We start from the raw sequence: 17,160 nt of genomic DNA, 5'->3' as shown, positions 1-17,160 counted from the left end.
GTTCTAACTGTTACACTCTCTAAGTGTGGTGATATGATATATTTTGTTTGATTCTGTATGGTACATGTAAACCCTATACAACATGATTAAACAGACAGTTAATATGGTAAAGCTTATCACCTACTCTAGTGTGTGGTGAATGGACTGTATCAATACATCTTAACTCTGAGTTGGTTCATGAACAGATTTAATTCTCACCGCAGAAAAAAATGAAGAAAAAAACCCAGAGTCAGCATGAGTGATTTTTATGTACGCATTTCATAATGATGTTAAATTACAAATTCATTTCATGAATGTATTTCATAATGATGTTCAATTATAAATTCATAACGGAATATTACAACATATCCATTATCAGTACGACATTGTGAAATAATATTCACCACCGTAACACATCTCAAATGTAGTCACTAGCACTTCCAATCTGTCCTGCAGGTCAAAACTCAGATCACCAAACCTCTGGCTCCACAAACATTTGGTCATCTTTCTTTTTGTCTGAAATTTAAATTAAGAAAACAGAGGTAAAAACATTTTTGGAAAACACTTTTTATCTCTGAGTTTAACAAGAATATAATTACGTTTTTAAACAAATGTCCCCTTATGGCAGTTGCTTTTAATTGTTTACAGGCCAAACTAATTCACAGAGTAGCACTTTTCCAGCTGATAATATTAGATTATTTGGTATAGCTGATATTCTGTGGGAGCACCCGTGTCTCCTTTCTTGTGTTCTCTCAAGTATACCTCTTATTGTCTTTATTTATAACGAAATAAACAACATTTCACAAAAAAATGTGAAAATATTGTCGGTAGAAAAAGGAGGCACAAGATTCTTCAAAAGATGTGATACCATTGTTACAAACAAAAGAACAAAAAGCAGAAGCAGATAAACATCCGTGGGGAATGGAAACCCAGATATCAGGAATAGAAACTCATCAAAAAACGAAACACACTGAAGTTTAAAACAGGTGAATTTTCACATAATTTCCTGTTTGAAACAAGAACCTCCATGCAAAAAATACCATCCTGGAAAAAATATTGATTGTGAAGTATTTTATGGTGAAATTCAACAATTGCATCAAAACTATAACCTAGATCTCCCAAAAAAACAGGTTAAGAATATCAAATCAACACTAAGATATACAATTGTTTTTCTTTTGTTATCTCCCAATCAATGTTTAATTGCTATGGAACTAGGCAAACATCAATATTCTAGTAATCATTTTATTCAACAAGGAAGTGGACTCTGCTGGTGGGACTATCAGTCCTGATGTTCGCCTTAGCTTTGTAGCATAGTTTACACAAAATACTGGCTTAATAACAATTATCCACTGCAGCCTAAGGTTGTTAATTTGTAATGCTATAAAGGGTTGTGTAGGCTCCTTTCCCTTAAGGCTATATTCTAAATATGTTTGGGAACAATTTGGACAGGTACTATTCATTCTTTTAACTTTTTGTACCAGTGACATGATCTAAATGAACAAAATGGACATATGTTGCAGTAAAGTCTTTGCTTTGTTTGGCTGCATCTCACGAAACTTAGTGGTTAAATATATAGCTGCTCCTTGCTTCATATTTCTAGTGGTTATTCTGGTACAAATACTGAATTTACATTTATGAATTCAAAACTTGTACAAAAACTTTAACCAGAGTTGATACTAACTCTGGTTGACTACATATGTGAGTAGGAGGCATACACTGCAATGATTTCTTATTTGTTTGCCTATTGGTAATGTGATAAAAAGGACCTTAAATTCTTATTCTTTTGTGAAACTCATCCCAAAGTTTTCTTTTTTATGTCTGGTTGATAGGGCCTCCCTAAATTCTTCACTTCTAGATTTTTCATAAAATGAAAACTCATTTCAGATCTTATTTGTAATACTCGGGACATAACACGTTAAACTTTCATTGTGTTATCTATTGCTCTGAAGCATATGGATGTGGGAGTAATTTGTTCTTACATAGATTATAACCTTCGGGAGAACCCAGACAATAGGTTGCGGTTTGACCGGTATGTGGAGCGGTGTGTGTGTAGGTGTGCAGGGTAGAGTGTCTGTTTGGTGGCATTGCACAACACCCAAGGCTACCAACAGCCAAACCACATCCTGTTAAATAAACCTAGTCGCAATGTCCCCAAAATGCTAACATCTGATCTCTCAAAACTAGGTTCAACCAAAATTGCACTTAGAAATTATACAGAAATTCTGGCAAAATGTATGCAAAGATTGGCAATGATTAGTCTGTTATAAGTATATTTTGAAAATTTGTTGAATTGTATTTTGCAAGAAATCCATACTTACACAAAAACAATTGTCTTAATATATATATAAATATTCAACAGTTCCTCTGATGAACCCTCTAAAGAGGTGAAAGTGCTAGGGAGGAACTAAGGCACTCTTTGCATTTGTGTTTTTATATTTAACCATCACCAGGACTTTGAATGTTTTTCTGATTCATTTATATATATATCTGTGTAATTTAGGTTGATAAACCATTGAACCATGTTTCATCCTATAGCACTGTACCAATACAATTGTCCAACCGTCATCTAACAGGTTATAGGTTTTTGAGCATTAAGATATTTGTTTTCAAACTATCAAACAATGGGTGAGTCTGCTATCCCCTTACAACCGTTTTAAACAAATTTGAATTGTTAATATAGAAAATTAACCAAATATTTAAACATACCCAAAAGTATTATTTGGATCCGTATCTAAACTCAATCCTCTTCACCACATCCCTCCCAAAGGGAAAAATGGATGAAACGGGGGAGTTGAAATTTGTAATAAAGCCCCCTTTCCCCCATTCAGATCCCCCTCTCAAGCCAAAGGGGTGCATCAGGATCTTAATTTTTCATACCATTTAACTGCTATCTCATAAAAATAATTATAACTATAAGTTTGAATTTTATCCTTCTGAAAATAGACAAAATATACCCAAAATTCCCTTTTCCTCTATGTAGACTGTGAGAAGGATGAAATTTACAACTTAGAGCCATCCATAAGGAGTTTTTGATTTTAGGTAGAGCCTAACAGTTTAACAATATTGTTACCTATTGCCCCAGCCCCCCAGGTTTAGGTAGGAACCCCAATTTTACATTTTTGGACAAAAGGTCAATGTGATTCTTATTTAAGTTTGAAAGAAATCCATTCATCGCTTCTTAAAAAGTAAAATATATAACAAGAGGCCCATGGGCCTTAACGGTCACCTGATATTTTTATACAGAGAGTTGATTTTGTTTTTAACACAAACAGAAATATTATTCAAAGTGACAAAAAAACAAAAAAACAACCTTATTCAATATCTAGCATACAGAGTTAAGACTAAAAAGTATTTGAAACTAGCACCTCTGATTCTAAATAAGGAAAATGAAGAAATTTTAGCACATTGACTCCTTTGGGCCCCACCCTACAGCCCTTAGGGGGTAGTGCTGGCCCAAAATTTCTCGGGGGGTCAATCAGGGCTGATATGTGCACACCATCAAACTGCTAGCCAATACTGATAATGCTAACCCAAATTGAATTACTTCCGATGGAAATTAAACAAATGTTGGTCCAAAATGTGATTTCCCTATATAAACTATAGTAAGGTTTACCCCCTCCCCAGGGGTAAACGTGAGACCCCAGGATCATGAAATTCACAATTTTGGTAAAGCACCTTAAGACCCTTCCATCTATGAAGAGTATTTGATTCTACCATATCTGGGTCTTGAGAAGATTTTTGAAATTTCAGTCAATTCGACCCTTTTTGGCCCCACCCATCAACCCCTGNGAAATTCACAATTTTGGTAAAGCACCTTAAGACCCTATATCTATAAAGAGTATTTGATTCTACCTTATCAGGGTCTTGAGAAGAAGATTTTGAAATTTTAGTCAATTTGACCCTTTTTGGCCCCGCCATTCAGGCCCCTGGGGGCTTGGGACCAAACCAGACACTATTTTTGTTGACCTTTGGCCATGGAAAATTTCTGCAAAATTTCATTGAAATTGGTTCAGGGGTTATGGAGAAGAAGTCGAAAATGTAAATTGTTTACGGACGCATGACGGACGCCGGACAAAAGGCGATCGCAATATAGGTCACTAGTTAATAAGCATATCTTTGATTTTGCCAGTGCATCAACCTCCTTGATATGGAACTTAATTTGCTAAGCTGATCATGAGAGGTACTGATGTTTAATAGGAAATGTGAAAGCAATCAGAAGTTTGGTTCCCTTGTCATGACCTTGACCTTAAGTGTACAAGTTGTTGTAACTTAAGTGTGTCAAGCAACACTTCCTTCAGTTTATGATCTTCACAATGAATGCAGTTTCACTGGAAACTTTGAAAGCAATCAGAAGTTAAGATCTGGGAAAGCATTGCAATAATTTTGTTTTTGATCCCTGAATTTGATCTTTTGGGTGTCATTAAATTTTATTTTTTTACACAACACTATCTTCCAGTGGTCATTTAAAAGATATGTACATCAAGTTTCAGAAGGAAAGCTTCAGCAATTTAAATTGCTAACTGTTAACAGATTTGCACACCAACAGACAAACAAATTTAGTGACTTCACAGGGAAGTGGGCTTCAGTATAATCACATGACTTGTGATATGTGGGAATACTAATCATAACCAACTCATAAGCAAATTCTGAATTCTCTCAAGTTAGTAGAGTGTTTTCCTTTATTTTTCTTATCTTTCTTCCAAAAAAAATGAAACTTTGCATGGCAGCCTGAAATATTAGGCAAATAAGTGATAAATTGTATTACCTTCATCATTGTTACTTTCGGTTTCCATAGCTTTGGCACTGTCTGCATGGTTTCCATTTGTGTCATCAATGTTCACTGTATTTTCCTCAGGGATTGGCGGCGTGATTGACCTAGATACAAAGGGGGCAGCTCTGAAGCGAAGGACATTATGATGGACAATTACCACATTGCCTACAGCTAAACACAAAGCATGCCACATATGTATACCAAGCCTAAAGCTGAACACAAAGCCTGCCACATATGTATACCAAGCCTACAGATAACACAAAGCCTGCCACATATGTATACCAAGTCTACAGCTAAACATGTAGCATGCCACATATGTATACCAAGCCTACAGCTAAACACAAAGCGTGCCACAAATGTATACCAAGTCTACTGCTAAACATGTAGCATGCCACATATGTATACCAAGCCTACAGCTAAACATGTAGCATGCCACATATGTAGACCAAGCCTACAGCTTGACACATATCGTGCCACAAATGTATACCAAGCCCACAGCTAAACACATAGCATGCCACAAATGTATACCAAGCCTAAAGCTAAACACGTAGCATGCCACATATGTATACCAAGTCTACAGCTAAACATGTTGCATGCCACATATGTATACCAAGCCTACAGCTAAACACAAAGCGTGCCACATATGTATCCCAAGCCTACAGCTAAACACAAAGCATTACACAAATGTATACCAAGTCTACTGCTAAACACGTAGCATGCCACATATGTATACCAAGCATACAGCTAAACACAAAGCGTGCCACAAATGTATACAAAGTCTACTGCTAAACATGTAGCATGCCACATATGTACACCAAGCCTACAGCTAAACACAAAGCGTGCCACAAATGGATACCAAGTCTACTGCTAAACATGTAGCATGCCACATATGTATACCAAGCATACAGCTAAACACAAAGCGTGCCACAAATGTATACCAAGACTACTGCTAAACATGTAGCATGCCACATATGTATACCAAGTCTACAGCTAAACACGTAGCATGCCACATATGTATACCGAGCCTAAAGCTTAACACATAGCATGACACATATGTATACCGAGCCTACAGCTAAACACGTAGCATGCCACATATGAATACCGAGCCTAGAGCTAAACACAAAGCATGCCACATATGTATACCGAGCCTAAAGCTTAACACATAGCATGTCACATATGTATACCGAGCCTACAGCTAAACACAAAGCATGCCACATATGTATACCAAGCCTACAGCTAAACATGTAGCATGCCACATATGTATACCAAGTCTACAGCTAAACATGTAGCATGCCACATATGTATACCAAGTCTACAGCTAAACATGTTGCATGCCACATATGTATACCAAGCCTACAGCTAAACACGAAGCGTGCCACATATGTATACCAAGCCTACAGCTAAACATGTAGCATGCCACATATGTATACCAAGCCTACAGCTAAACATGTAGCATGCCACATATGTATACCAAGCATACAGCTAAACACAAAGCGTGCCACAAATGTATACAAAGTCTACTGCTAAACATGTAGCATGCCACATATGTATACCAAGTCTACAGCTAAACACGTAGCATGCCACATATGTATACCAAGCCTAAAGTTAAACACAAAGCGTGCCACAAATGTATACCAAGCCTAATTAAAGCTTAACACAAAGCATAAGATACCGGTATTACACTTCAGGCCATGCTTAACAAACACAAAAGATACACAAAATATATAATTTTTCAACCCTAAATGCGTTAATGTTCACACCAAGCAATATTACAACTAAGTTTAAATGTGCAACACAAAAGCATAAACATGAAATTAATATAAAGCCTATAAATGCTTAATACGTCTCAAACATATATTATTGTTTACTACACAACAAGTACAATTGTAGCAAGTAATATACACGGTAAAATCCCATATAACACTGGATCCTAATGGAAGTATGTCCGTATTCATAGGATACAAATTACTTAAAATAGTATATGGGGCAAAGAAGTGATTCCAACAGTGTGGACAGGTTAAGGTTGTCAAATTTTCGGGACTGTTCTGTTTCACTGTGTCTTGATAAAGGAGCGGAACGCTCCGAAAATTTGACAACCTAAACTTGTCCACACTGTTGAAATTACTTTTTTGCCCCATATATATATATATATATGGGTCAAAGAAGTAATATAGACGGTAAAATCCCATATAACACTGGATCCTAATGGAAGGATGTCCGTATTCATAGGATACAAATTACTTAAAATAGTATATGGGGCAAAGAAGTGATTCCAACAGTGTGGACAAGTTAAGAAGACACAGTGAAACAGAACAGTTACATGTACATAAACATTATATTACAAGAAGATAGAACTGATATACTATAATTGAAAATATAGCTATTACATAAAACCAATAGTCCCCTCGGCTAAAGACAGACGATCGTGAAGGCAGCAATTAAGCTGAGAGTATCGCGGACAAGATTCCCACATGCACATGTTCCACGTTTTTGATATCTCGTCCCTTCTTTCTGGTGCTTATCTCTCGTTGACTCACTTTATGTGATAGTGCATCTTGCACAAGAATAGGTCCTCTACATCAGCGTTCCTTGTCCGCGATGCTCTCAGCTTAATTGCTGCTTTGCGATCGGCTGTCTTTAGCTCTGAAAATTTGACAACCTAAACTACCCACACTGTTGGAATTACTTCTTTGCCCCATATATATATATATACTACTAAGCCTATTACTGAACAAACAATCAGCATACATTTTAAACATAATATTTAATGCACACAAAGTAATACATTTTTTCCCCCAACACTGTTGCTGGGTTAAGTTTTTAGGAAACTAACAGAACATTAATACAGCAATATGCAAATAAAAAAGAAACATTGTAATAAGAGCAATACATGTACTGTACATCTATGTTTATCTGACATCTCAGATTGCACTCATTTATTGCATGAATGAATAAACTTTACTCAGACAAAAACGAAAGATATATCCATACAGGAAATAAACTCTGGATCTAAGAAGTCAGATGCGCTCATACATGAAGCATTGCCTATACCGGTATCTATGTATTTACCTATTGCTCCACAATTATAAGTTACATGTAGTCAAAGTGATGTCCAAAACGAGACTGTCTGACAAATTGACTATCCGCTTATAAACATTTACCATTGCTGTGATATTGCGAGGTTTAGTGACTTGCTTTCAATGCCAAAGTGTTATTTGACACTAGAGACTATCACTACATAATTAATATGTATATTATGACTATACTGGATATTTGACTCTTTGGTAATGTATCAATATTAAGATGACTTCCATAGTTTCAGATTAAACACATCCTATATTGAGAATCATTTACAAGTATTTATGTGACATCATGTGTCATTCCTAGCACTACCATCACAGTACCCAAAACCGGACACTTTTCCGTTAAATGATTAGTTTCAATTTCAAACAATTTTTTTTGTCTAAAAATATAGATTGGACAACATGCATGGGCTATTTAAGCTTTTTCTGATACCATAGTACAATGTACATGTATCAATTCCAAAAAAGTATTTTCATTTTTCATAGATACCAGGGATAATCCTGGAGGGGGCCATGGGGCGATTGACCCCTCAAAACTGAAATTGACCCCTCCATGTTTCAATTTTCTTAAAATTTTACATAGAATGGCCCCTCTTTATTTTGATATTGACTAAAAACTGTTGAAAATGACCCACTGCTCTCAAATTCCAGGATTTTCCCTGAGATACCATCCATTTTTCTATTACAAGTTGAAATTTTCGGCAAGTCATTATTTAGATAAAATGCAAAATACTACAGGTATTAGGGTTGCGCAGATTCTTGAACTGGTGTTACTGTATCCTGAAAGGGACACTTGGTATTTTGGCTAATATTGGGGAATAAACGATCATTATCATATGTTTACTCAGAATATGAGTGTTTTTGCATATTTGATAACTTCTGACCCCTCCTGATACCACTTCCGGTCCCCCGTGTGATAAGTTTCTCGTAATGCATCCCCCCCCATGCAATAACAATTCTTGTAATGCACCCCCTGTTCGGAACACCTCTACTTCTGCATTGGATATGGGAAGCGCCCGAAGCGTTCCGAGTAAAATCCGGATTTGCGCTGTCAGTTGTTTTTTGGCTTAGACAGTGTGTTGAGCAGACGTCAACTAACAAAATGTCAACAAACCAGGGAGAGTTCATTCACAATCAATTTTAACCCTGGGCCTACTTCTTTAAAGAAAAGGAGAGTGAATGTCATAACGGACTCGAATAGTGAATAAATCATGGCGTTTCATCTGCAATGAATACTATAGTAGTAGGCGGACTAATAATTACTGACAGCAGCGATTTGAAACGATATTTATTCAGAATTGACTGAATATCATCTTGTAATAATCTGTTTCAGTTGACATTGTTGATTAAATTATCTAATTGTTTTTCCTGTTGACTTGATTTTTTGTTACTTGAACATATGATAAAAAGTTTATAATATGACCTCTAACTATACGTAGAACACATAGTTCCAATTCCCTTTAGAAATAGGAGGTTCTGATTAACTATCTTTTCCTAACTGGCATTAGTTTTGAAAAAATAAGTTTCTGAAAACGATATCCAAATTATTGTGTTATATGACACGAAAATTAAGAAAGCTATGTTTTAGTAAAAAATAAAATAACTTTAAACTTTCCGTGTATCCATAATCAGAAGCCAATAAAGTCAATATATATTGTAATTATTAATGTAAAAGTATCATGAAGTAAAAATTGCAAATCAAAAATATTTCTTTTAATTGCATGCCAATTTCTTAGTTCGCTTTCCCAAAAGTGTCCTGTTTTGACTACTGTCCCATTTGGGTACACTGACATTATACATAAGTATATTCTGTTATCCTTCAATCGATACTATTTTTATACTCATTGGTCTTTACTGTATAAAGTTAATTTTTCTCAGTTTACAAAATTCCATCAAGAACATATTTACAAGGTTTTCTTTATAAATCACCAGTAGCAAAATCATGATGTGTTGTATTCAGTTTGTTGTGATTTATTTTGTTGTAATTCAATATTTTGAAATAAGTTGATAGACTTAATAAAAAAAAAAGCATTGAAAATATTTATTCTTTTTAGTGATTTTATTTTATTCTTGTTTATTCCATAAAACAAACAACACAGAACTCTCTGACAATTAAAGATCAATCTTAACCTAGTCTTTTATGTGATAATTAGCAAAATGCAGTAATTAACAGTCAGACGACTTTTTACTGAACAGACAGTAGATGTGATGCCTGTTTTTATCTACTGTCTGGTGTATATGACTTCCTGAGAAAGACAATACTGACATAATGTATGTATGTCTAATGCCGGTTTGAGATTTTCCTTATTTAATTACAGTAAAGGGAGCTAATAAATGATAAAACAAACATACTCAACATTTAGGCACTTTCTTTTCTTGTTTGGGACGTTATTTTCTGTGTTGGCTGTGGATCGTTTCCGTGACTGGGTCTGGCCATCCGTCTGACTACTCTGATATTGTAGCAAGGTCCTGATAGTGTACACTGTTCCACCTTTACGCAGGCTCTGCAGGACTGTCACAAGCATAAGCACAGTGTAGGGTCATTTCTTGATAATGTGATATTCATTTGCTGATTTGTTTCAATAGCAATATATTTTTAATTATCTTACATCATATTCACTATACAAAGACATATTCAGTTTTCATAGATATTTGATATTCAAAAACTTGGCTTGGTATATCATACTCTTCATTCAAAAATCCTGATTGTTTCAATTGTCACAAGTAAAAATAATAATTACCTGAAAACAATGAAGTATAAGTTTAAAGAAAGGATGAATTTTTCATTGTCTGAACATTATATTGTTACCTTTCTGGGCATCTTCTTTAAAATGAAGTGATGCAAATGCTGATTTATCGTCTATCCAGAATATTTGTGAACCACCTGTAATTAAATTTGTATTTATGGTACTGCTTCACTGAGTGAAAACCCATTAAAACAATTTAACACATTAAACATGCAATCAATATGTTTCATTGAATGAAAAGTAATAGCTGCTAAATTTCACTTGGTCCAGTTATTTTTAAATTGATGGCCATTACCTAATCATTTTAAAATAATATACACTGGAATAACCTTGAAATTGCCTTTCAATAATTTCTTTTTAGAAAATAATGTTTAAGAATAATGGTTTGTGTTCCTCCCTTTTATAACTTTCTACTAGCAATTACTACATATTAAATTAATCTCAAAAACACTAAAACGTCAAATTTAAAGTTTTTTTTTATATATTCAACAAATTTAACACTTCTAAGAAAACAAGAAAAAAGCAACGCTATCTAGAATATACAGTGAAACAGCTGTCCACTGGACCAATTTTACACCACTGACTACATAGTGTTACTTTAACTAATTCACCCCTAAAATTTCATAATAAACTATTCCAACTTTTGAATTGGAAGAGTTCAAATGTGTGTTCGGGGTGAGAGAGTTAACAACATAATGAACAGTTTCTGTTTGACATTAAACCGATAACTGACCAAAGGGAGAGAATAAGTTTGCAATGTCGTTCGTCTTCCAATCCCTAGGAAACGTTAAATGGAACACATGGTCTCTGTTAGGAATCACTGAAACAGAAATGGTGTCATGTCTGAAAGTTACTTACATATGGCAGCAGAATACACTAAATAATGGTTCTCAGCCATACATACCCCCTTATATACCTACCATATCTTTTATCATTTCAAGATACAATACCATACATTAAAAGCAGCTAGCACTTAAACTATCAGGAAAATAACTGATAAGTATGCCAAAAAATAAAACTCTGGAAATGTTAAGTTATTGTCTTTATTTAATATGTAGAATTTTGTAAACCTCAATTTTGAGAGCATTATCATCAAAAAAAACATTCATAACAAGCAAGGCAAAGTATTTAGAGTAATACATATATGTGTTCCCTTTTTCTGGACAAACTTCTGAATCATTTTCCAAATTATTTCTTTCATCCTGAACTCAGCCAAAACTACAGTTAAAGGGAGATAATTTTACTCACAATCTTGGCTGGCTAGGTTAATGTAAGGGATGTCTTGAACTCGCATCAGGAACAGTCTATTAAGATATAAAATGACAGCAAAACATATATTCTAACACAGACAATATCATGATCAAATTTTATTATAGAAAGAAAAATCTTACAATGCAGGAGAAATAACATTTCTTAATTGTACAACTGGTATAACAGACTTAGTCTTATCGTTCAGATTTTATGATAGCCATCAACCAAATATTTAGTTAAAAGTACGGCTAAATCAACTTGTTCCTTTTTTTAAGATTTGATTGCAGCCAAGAATCAAATACTTGAGTTAAAGTATGTTTAAATCAAATTGTTCTTATTGGAAAAGATTTTATGGCAGCCAAGAATCAAATATTTAGGGAAAAGTGTGGTTAAGCTGACTTGGTGATAAGAAATGTAAAACAAGGTAGACCTACTTGTTGATAAATGGCTGAATGAGAGGTGACGATGGGAGAATGTTTTCCTCTGATGGATTCTGGAAAGTACCTGTCATATCAAATACAGACAATAGCTATTTCATTTCAGAATATTTTATTGTACTATCTTATGTACAAAAGGAATTGGGCAACGGGCATAGCCTATATAAGCCCTCTCCTTACAAAACATAGCAGTATATACATATCATATAAATGTTACTTTTACAGATGTTTTTTTAAGTATTAAAATAAGAGATTATTTGTTATTTGAATTTGACATGACAATACATATTTCAAATATCGCAATTGTTATAAGAGAGATTATTTTACAAAGCTATTTGAGAATCTAATAAAAACGTCTGGTGTCTCTAATGTAATATTGACAATAGCTATGATTTGTGTTACATTCAATTTCATCCCCAAACAGACATTCTTTGTTGTAGTTTAAATGTTTATTAACTATTCTTGTGAATGAAAACTATGTTGTATTGAGTGCTTGGATACCATGTTAATTACTGGATACATCATTAGCATAGAATTGCCACATACATGTACTTCCCTTAAATATGTTGTAAAATATATTACATATACATGTACTTCCCTTAATATGTTGTAAAATATATTACATATACATGAACTTTAAATCAAGATAACTTCTGACAGACAATTTAAATGTCTCACAAATGATATTTAAACACATTTGAATTTGTGAATAAGTTGTCTGAATCTCAATTGCATAATAACGTTCTTGTAAAATGATTAGATTTGTTGGATGAATAGGGAGCCACAGAAATCTGTACAAACCTAGGTAGTTGGACATACAGATGAAACATATTCCTGTCAGGTAGGCATCATAGCCTGCCTCGTGGAGGGGTCCTTTTTCCACTGAATACTTAGTGAACTTCTCTGGCATTTCTTCAATTGAAATATCAAGTTTCAATAACCATTCACAAAAAAAAGTATCTATTTTACAAAACATGAAACAAATAGCAAATAAATCGCGAAATTATGAAAAAGTACATTCTAAAAAGAACTCCTGTTGTTTTAAAAGAAATCATCCCCATGAACAATTAAATGAGATTTTACATTACCTGGTATTTATTTCTCTTAGTGACAAAACATAGGATCACACATGAAACATTTACACCAGGTACATGTAGAAGCTATGTAGAAACAGGCAGATATGTTGTACCTATACTTAATCTAAACAGTCTGTACCTTACATTTGTATTGCAATGCTGTTATAAAGAAACATAAACAGAGTAGCCTCAGAAATAATTAAATGTACTGCTATATCCTACATCAACATTAGAATGATATCTTAATAGGAACATTAGACCTCCCTCAAATTATTTTGCAGTTTGAAAAATACTATCTATTAGATTAAATGATGCTGTCTCTTCATTATTTTTCTAATTAATTTTATTTCAATCCAAATGTAAACTTAACTATTAAATTGCTTTCAGATCATCATTCAATATTTGAGTTGCCACCTGCATACCTTGTTGAAATTTAGTGTGGAGAAAGGTGTGTAACATATATACCTGCCAATTAATTAGGTCGCAGCAATGAAATCGGAGGTCAAAATACAGGTCAAGCATTCTACTTATAGGTTATTTCAAGACACAAATTTTCAAAGTCATCAAAATTGCATTTAAACTCTAATTTGCCATTCGATATACTAGTATGTCTTTTCTGATGAGTATTTTAACAGGTGTTTTTAAACGTTTTCAATGATGAGCAAAGCATTGCAAAAGCAAGTGGTTCCAAGTATACCAAAACCTGTACATGTCAAGAAGATCATGTGCAGATTGTCCTACACAAATGCAGGTGACTTGACAGGTAAGATGCTGTGGCTACAGGTGACGTGACAGGTGAAATGCTGAGGCTACAGGTGACTTGACAGGTAAGATGCTGTGGCTACAGGTGACTTGACAGGTAAGATGCTGTGGCTACTAGCCTGAAACTTGAGTAGTCTATAAAGTAAGAGTTTCTCTACCTACCAACCTGAGGCTTCTGGAAGGGCTTCACCTCGAGGATCTTCTGTAGGTCAGCCAGAGTTGTGTTCATTATTCTTTCCTACAGACAACATATCAACAAAGCGTAACGAAATACTGTCATTAGATCAAATTCAAACGTATACAGATGCAGTAATACTGCTGCCCAAGAATGGCATTATCCAATTATCTCCTTTATGGAATGAACACATTCACACGTTGTATCAGATACCTTTTTAGAATTCCAATTTCCAATTTACCAAAAAAACTATTATTATGATAATATCAAAAGTTTCAGTTTGAATGGTATATAAACATAAATATTATGTCCCGGTGGTCTTATAAAATTGGTTCATAATTAACCAAGATAAACTTACTTTGAAGGGACTGGTACTAGCCATTAGTTTAGTGTCTAATAATCTGAAATAAAACATTAATTATCTTCATGTTATCTTATTAAATATGATTATACATTATGTAATATTAAACTTGTCGTCTTCAAACTGATCAGAGTTTCACTTAACTATGGTTAACCATTATGCATTAACAAAATGAAAAGTATGCCCTCAGCACATTGTATTCCTTGTTTTACAAATATCAAACCAAGACTGAGAAGGAAAGAAAAAGTGATAACTTACTTGGGGAATGCAGACAAGGACATGTCTTTGAATTCTGCATAGCTCTAAAAAACAAACAATCCCATTAAATCAACCAAGAATCACAAGTAAACTTTATCTTACAAGGCCAAGGTTTTTTTCTTATTTTAACTGCTACAGAGAGATTTTCTCTTAAATTTTTCATAATCCCTGTTAAGTTATTCTATCAAAGACACTACAATATGAAATGGCCGGCAGGGTTACCACTCTATAGCCACATCATTCCAAGGGAAGCAACAGATATTGTCATTAAGATCAAATTATTTTTCTTTATACTTGCAGCAAGAGTGATTAATATAAGTCGATAGAACTGGTAACATATTTGTATACAGGTTTATATACATAACCAGTTAAGTGTTTATGTTTGACATTTCAATAACAAATAAATATATACCCTAAATCAGATTTTTCTGATGAAAATGTTTGATAATATAGTTTCATAATCATCGCAAAATAAATGAAGTTTCATTTTAAATATTAACCACAAAAAACAAGTTGTCCAAATGTGATTTTACATACATTACTATCATTTTTGATGCTGTACACATTTTTTCACTGGACAGACACATTTGTTTTTTCACTGTTTTTTAATCACATTTATCTGAGTTTTCCTTGGATGTCTATATATACAAGAGTAATAAATGAGGTAAGATTTGAGCAATCATCAAATGAATGCCCAAGAAACAAGTCCCATAGAATTTTTAGTTCCAAGGCAGCTAAAATATATTTCGCAGCAAAATCATATGGTAAATTATACAGGGGACAGAGGATAAGTAAAAATAAGGAATTAGAAGATATGCATGTACAAGTAGTAGTAAAATCAAAACAATTCTGAGCTCCTGCTATTTAAATATTAACCATGCATCATCACAGGCTAAACAGGTTTCAGTTGAAGCTACATCAGTGAACAATCACACAACTGTAGTCCAACCCTAGCTGTGGAATAATCTTCCAATTTTGTATGATGAGAGATTGTGTCATGTATATTGGTGGTGGTGTATGGTCTACGTACAACACATCTATACAATATCAATGTCAGGACCGTACCTCTGGTAGTGGGTAGAAGAACTGGTGCAGTGTGTGTATGAGGTCCAGCATCATGTTGTGTCCCACCACTAGTTTACCCTGCATACAAACATGTCATCATTAGGTTAATACTGTAGGTAGACATGTCATCATCAGGTTAATACTGTAGGTAGACATGTCATCATTAGGTATATACTGTAGGTAGACATGTCATCATCAGGTTTATACTGTAGGTAGACATGTCATCATTAGGTTTATACTGTAGGTAGACATGTCATCATTAGGTTTATACTGTAGGTAGACATGCATTATTCAAGTTGTCATAATAACATTTGTATTTTCCCTCAATCTTTGTATTAAAATGACCAGGTGGAAATGGCAGAATGAAACACTATATCAGGTAATGGACTTTTACAGAACAGCGTTATACATGAACAAGTTAATGTTTATTAACAAAAGTAAGAAAACTTTTCTTAGCACAATCTAGCAATAATGCATAAACTAACTATTTGTAATATTGTTGGGTTTTTTAAATACCATTTAATTTTTTCCTAAAACACAACTATTATCAAACTTTATTTCTTGAATAAAAACATGACAAACATGCACTAGTTTTACATTAAAATTATGTAATACATAAATTGATTTAAACAGCATCATTAAACAACAGGCCAATGGGCCTTAACAGTCACCTGATATATTTTCAGAGAGTTGATTTTGTTTTAAACATGAACAGAAATATTATTCAAAGTGACCAAAAAAATGAAACCACCTTATTCAATATCTAGCATACAGATTTCAGACTAAAAAGTATTTGAAACTAGCACCTCTGATTCTAAACAAGGAAAATGAAGAAATTTTAGCACACTGACACCTTTGAGCCCCACCCTACAGCCCTTGGGGGTAGGGCTGGCTCAAAATTTTCAAAGTTTTTCAAAGTATCAAGTTATTATCATGTAATATTCAAAGTATCATTTGCGATTATAAACCATAAAAAAAATTGGCCCCCCCCCCCCTACTTCCCCAGGGGGTAAACGTGAGACCCTAGGGTCATAAACCTTAAGACCCTACCATCTATAAAGAGTATTTGATTCTACCATATCTGGGTCTTGATTAGATTTTTGAAATTTCAGTAAATTCGACCCTTTTTGGCCCCACCAATCAGCCCCTGGGGGTCAGTCAGGGCTCATATGTGCTTATTATCAAACTGCTACCT

The 17,160-nt window shown here is 34.1% G+C and overlaps 1 protein-coding gene across 1 annotated transcript in view; it reads right to left on the bottom strand.

The window, feature by feature from the left end:
• Positions 1-203: 203 nt before the first annotated feature.
• The window catches only part of LOC110464666 (poly(A)-specific ribonuclease PARN-like), a 29,236-nt gene continuing 12,279 nt past the window's right edge, over positions 204-17,160 (bottom strand). Inside the window, exons 11-22 of the mRNA XM_021520003.1 lie at positions 15,966-16,043; positions 14,901-14,944; positions 14,640-14,682; positions 14,269-14,344; positions 13,070-13,180; positions 12,266-12,335; positions 11,829-11,884; positions 11,314-11,400; positions 10,643-10,717; positions 10,186-10,345; positions 4,745-4,875; positions 204-495 (exon numbers count right to left, since the gene is read on the bottom strand). Of these exons, the coding sequence (XP_021375678.1) occupies positions 449-495; positions 4,745-4,875; positions 10,186-10,345; positions 10,643-10,717; positions 11,314-11,400; positions 11,829-11,884; positions 12,266-12,335; positions 13,070-13,180; positions 14,269-14,344; positions 14,640-14,682; positions 14,901-14,944; positions 15,966-16,043 (978 nt within the window). The 3' untranslated portion in view covers positions 204-448. The remainder of the gene's footprint in view (positions 496-4,744; positions 4,876-10,185; positions 10,346-10,642; positions 10,718-11,313; positions 11,401-11,828; positions 11,885-12,265; positions 12,336-13,069; positions 13,181-14,268; positions 14,345-14,639; positions 14,683-14,900; positions 14,945-15,965; positions 16,044-17,160) is intronic.

The sequence above is a fragment of the Mizuhopecten yessoensis genome, unplaced genomic scaffold, assembly GCF_002113885.1.
Source record: "Mizuhopecten yessoensis strain PY_sf001 unplaced genomic scaffold, ASM211388v2 scaffold11019, whole genome shotgun sequence".
Classification (NCBI taxonomy): Eukaryota; Metazoa; Mollusca; class Bivalvia; order Pectinida; family Pectinidae; genus Mizuhopecten; species Mizuhopecten yessoensis.
This window is presented reverse-complemented; position numbering and strand designations above follow the sequence as displayed.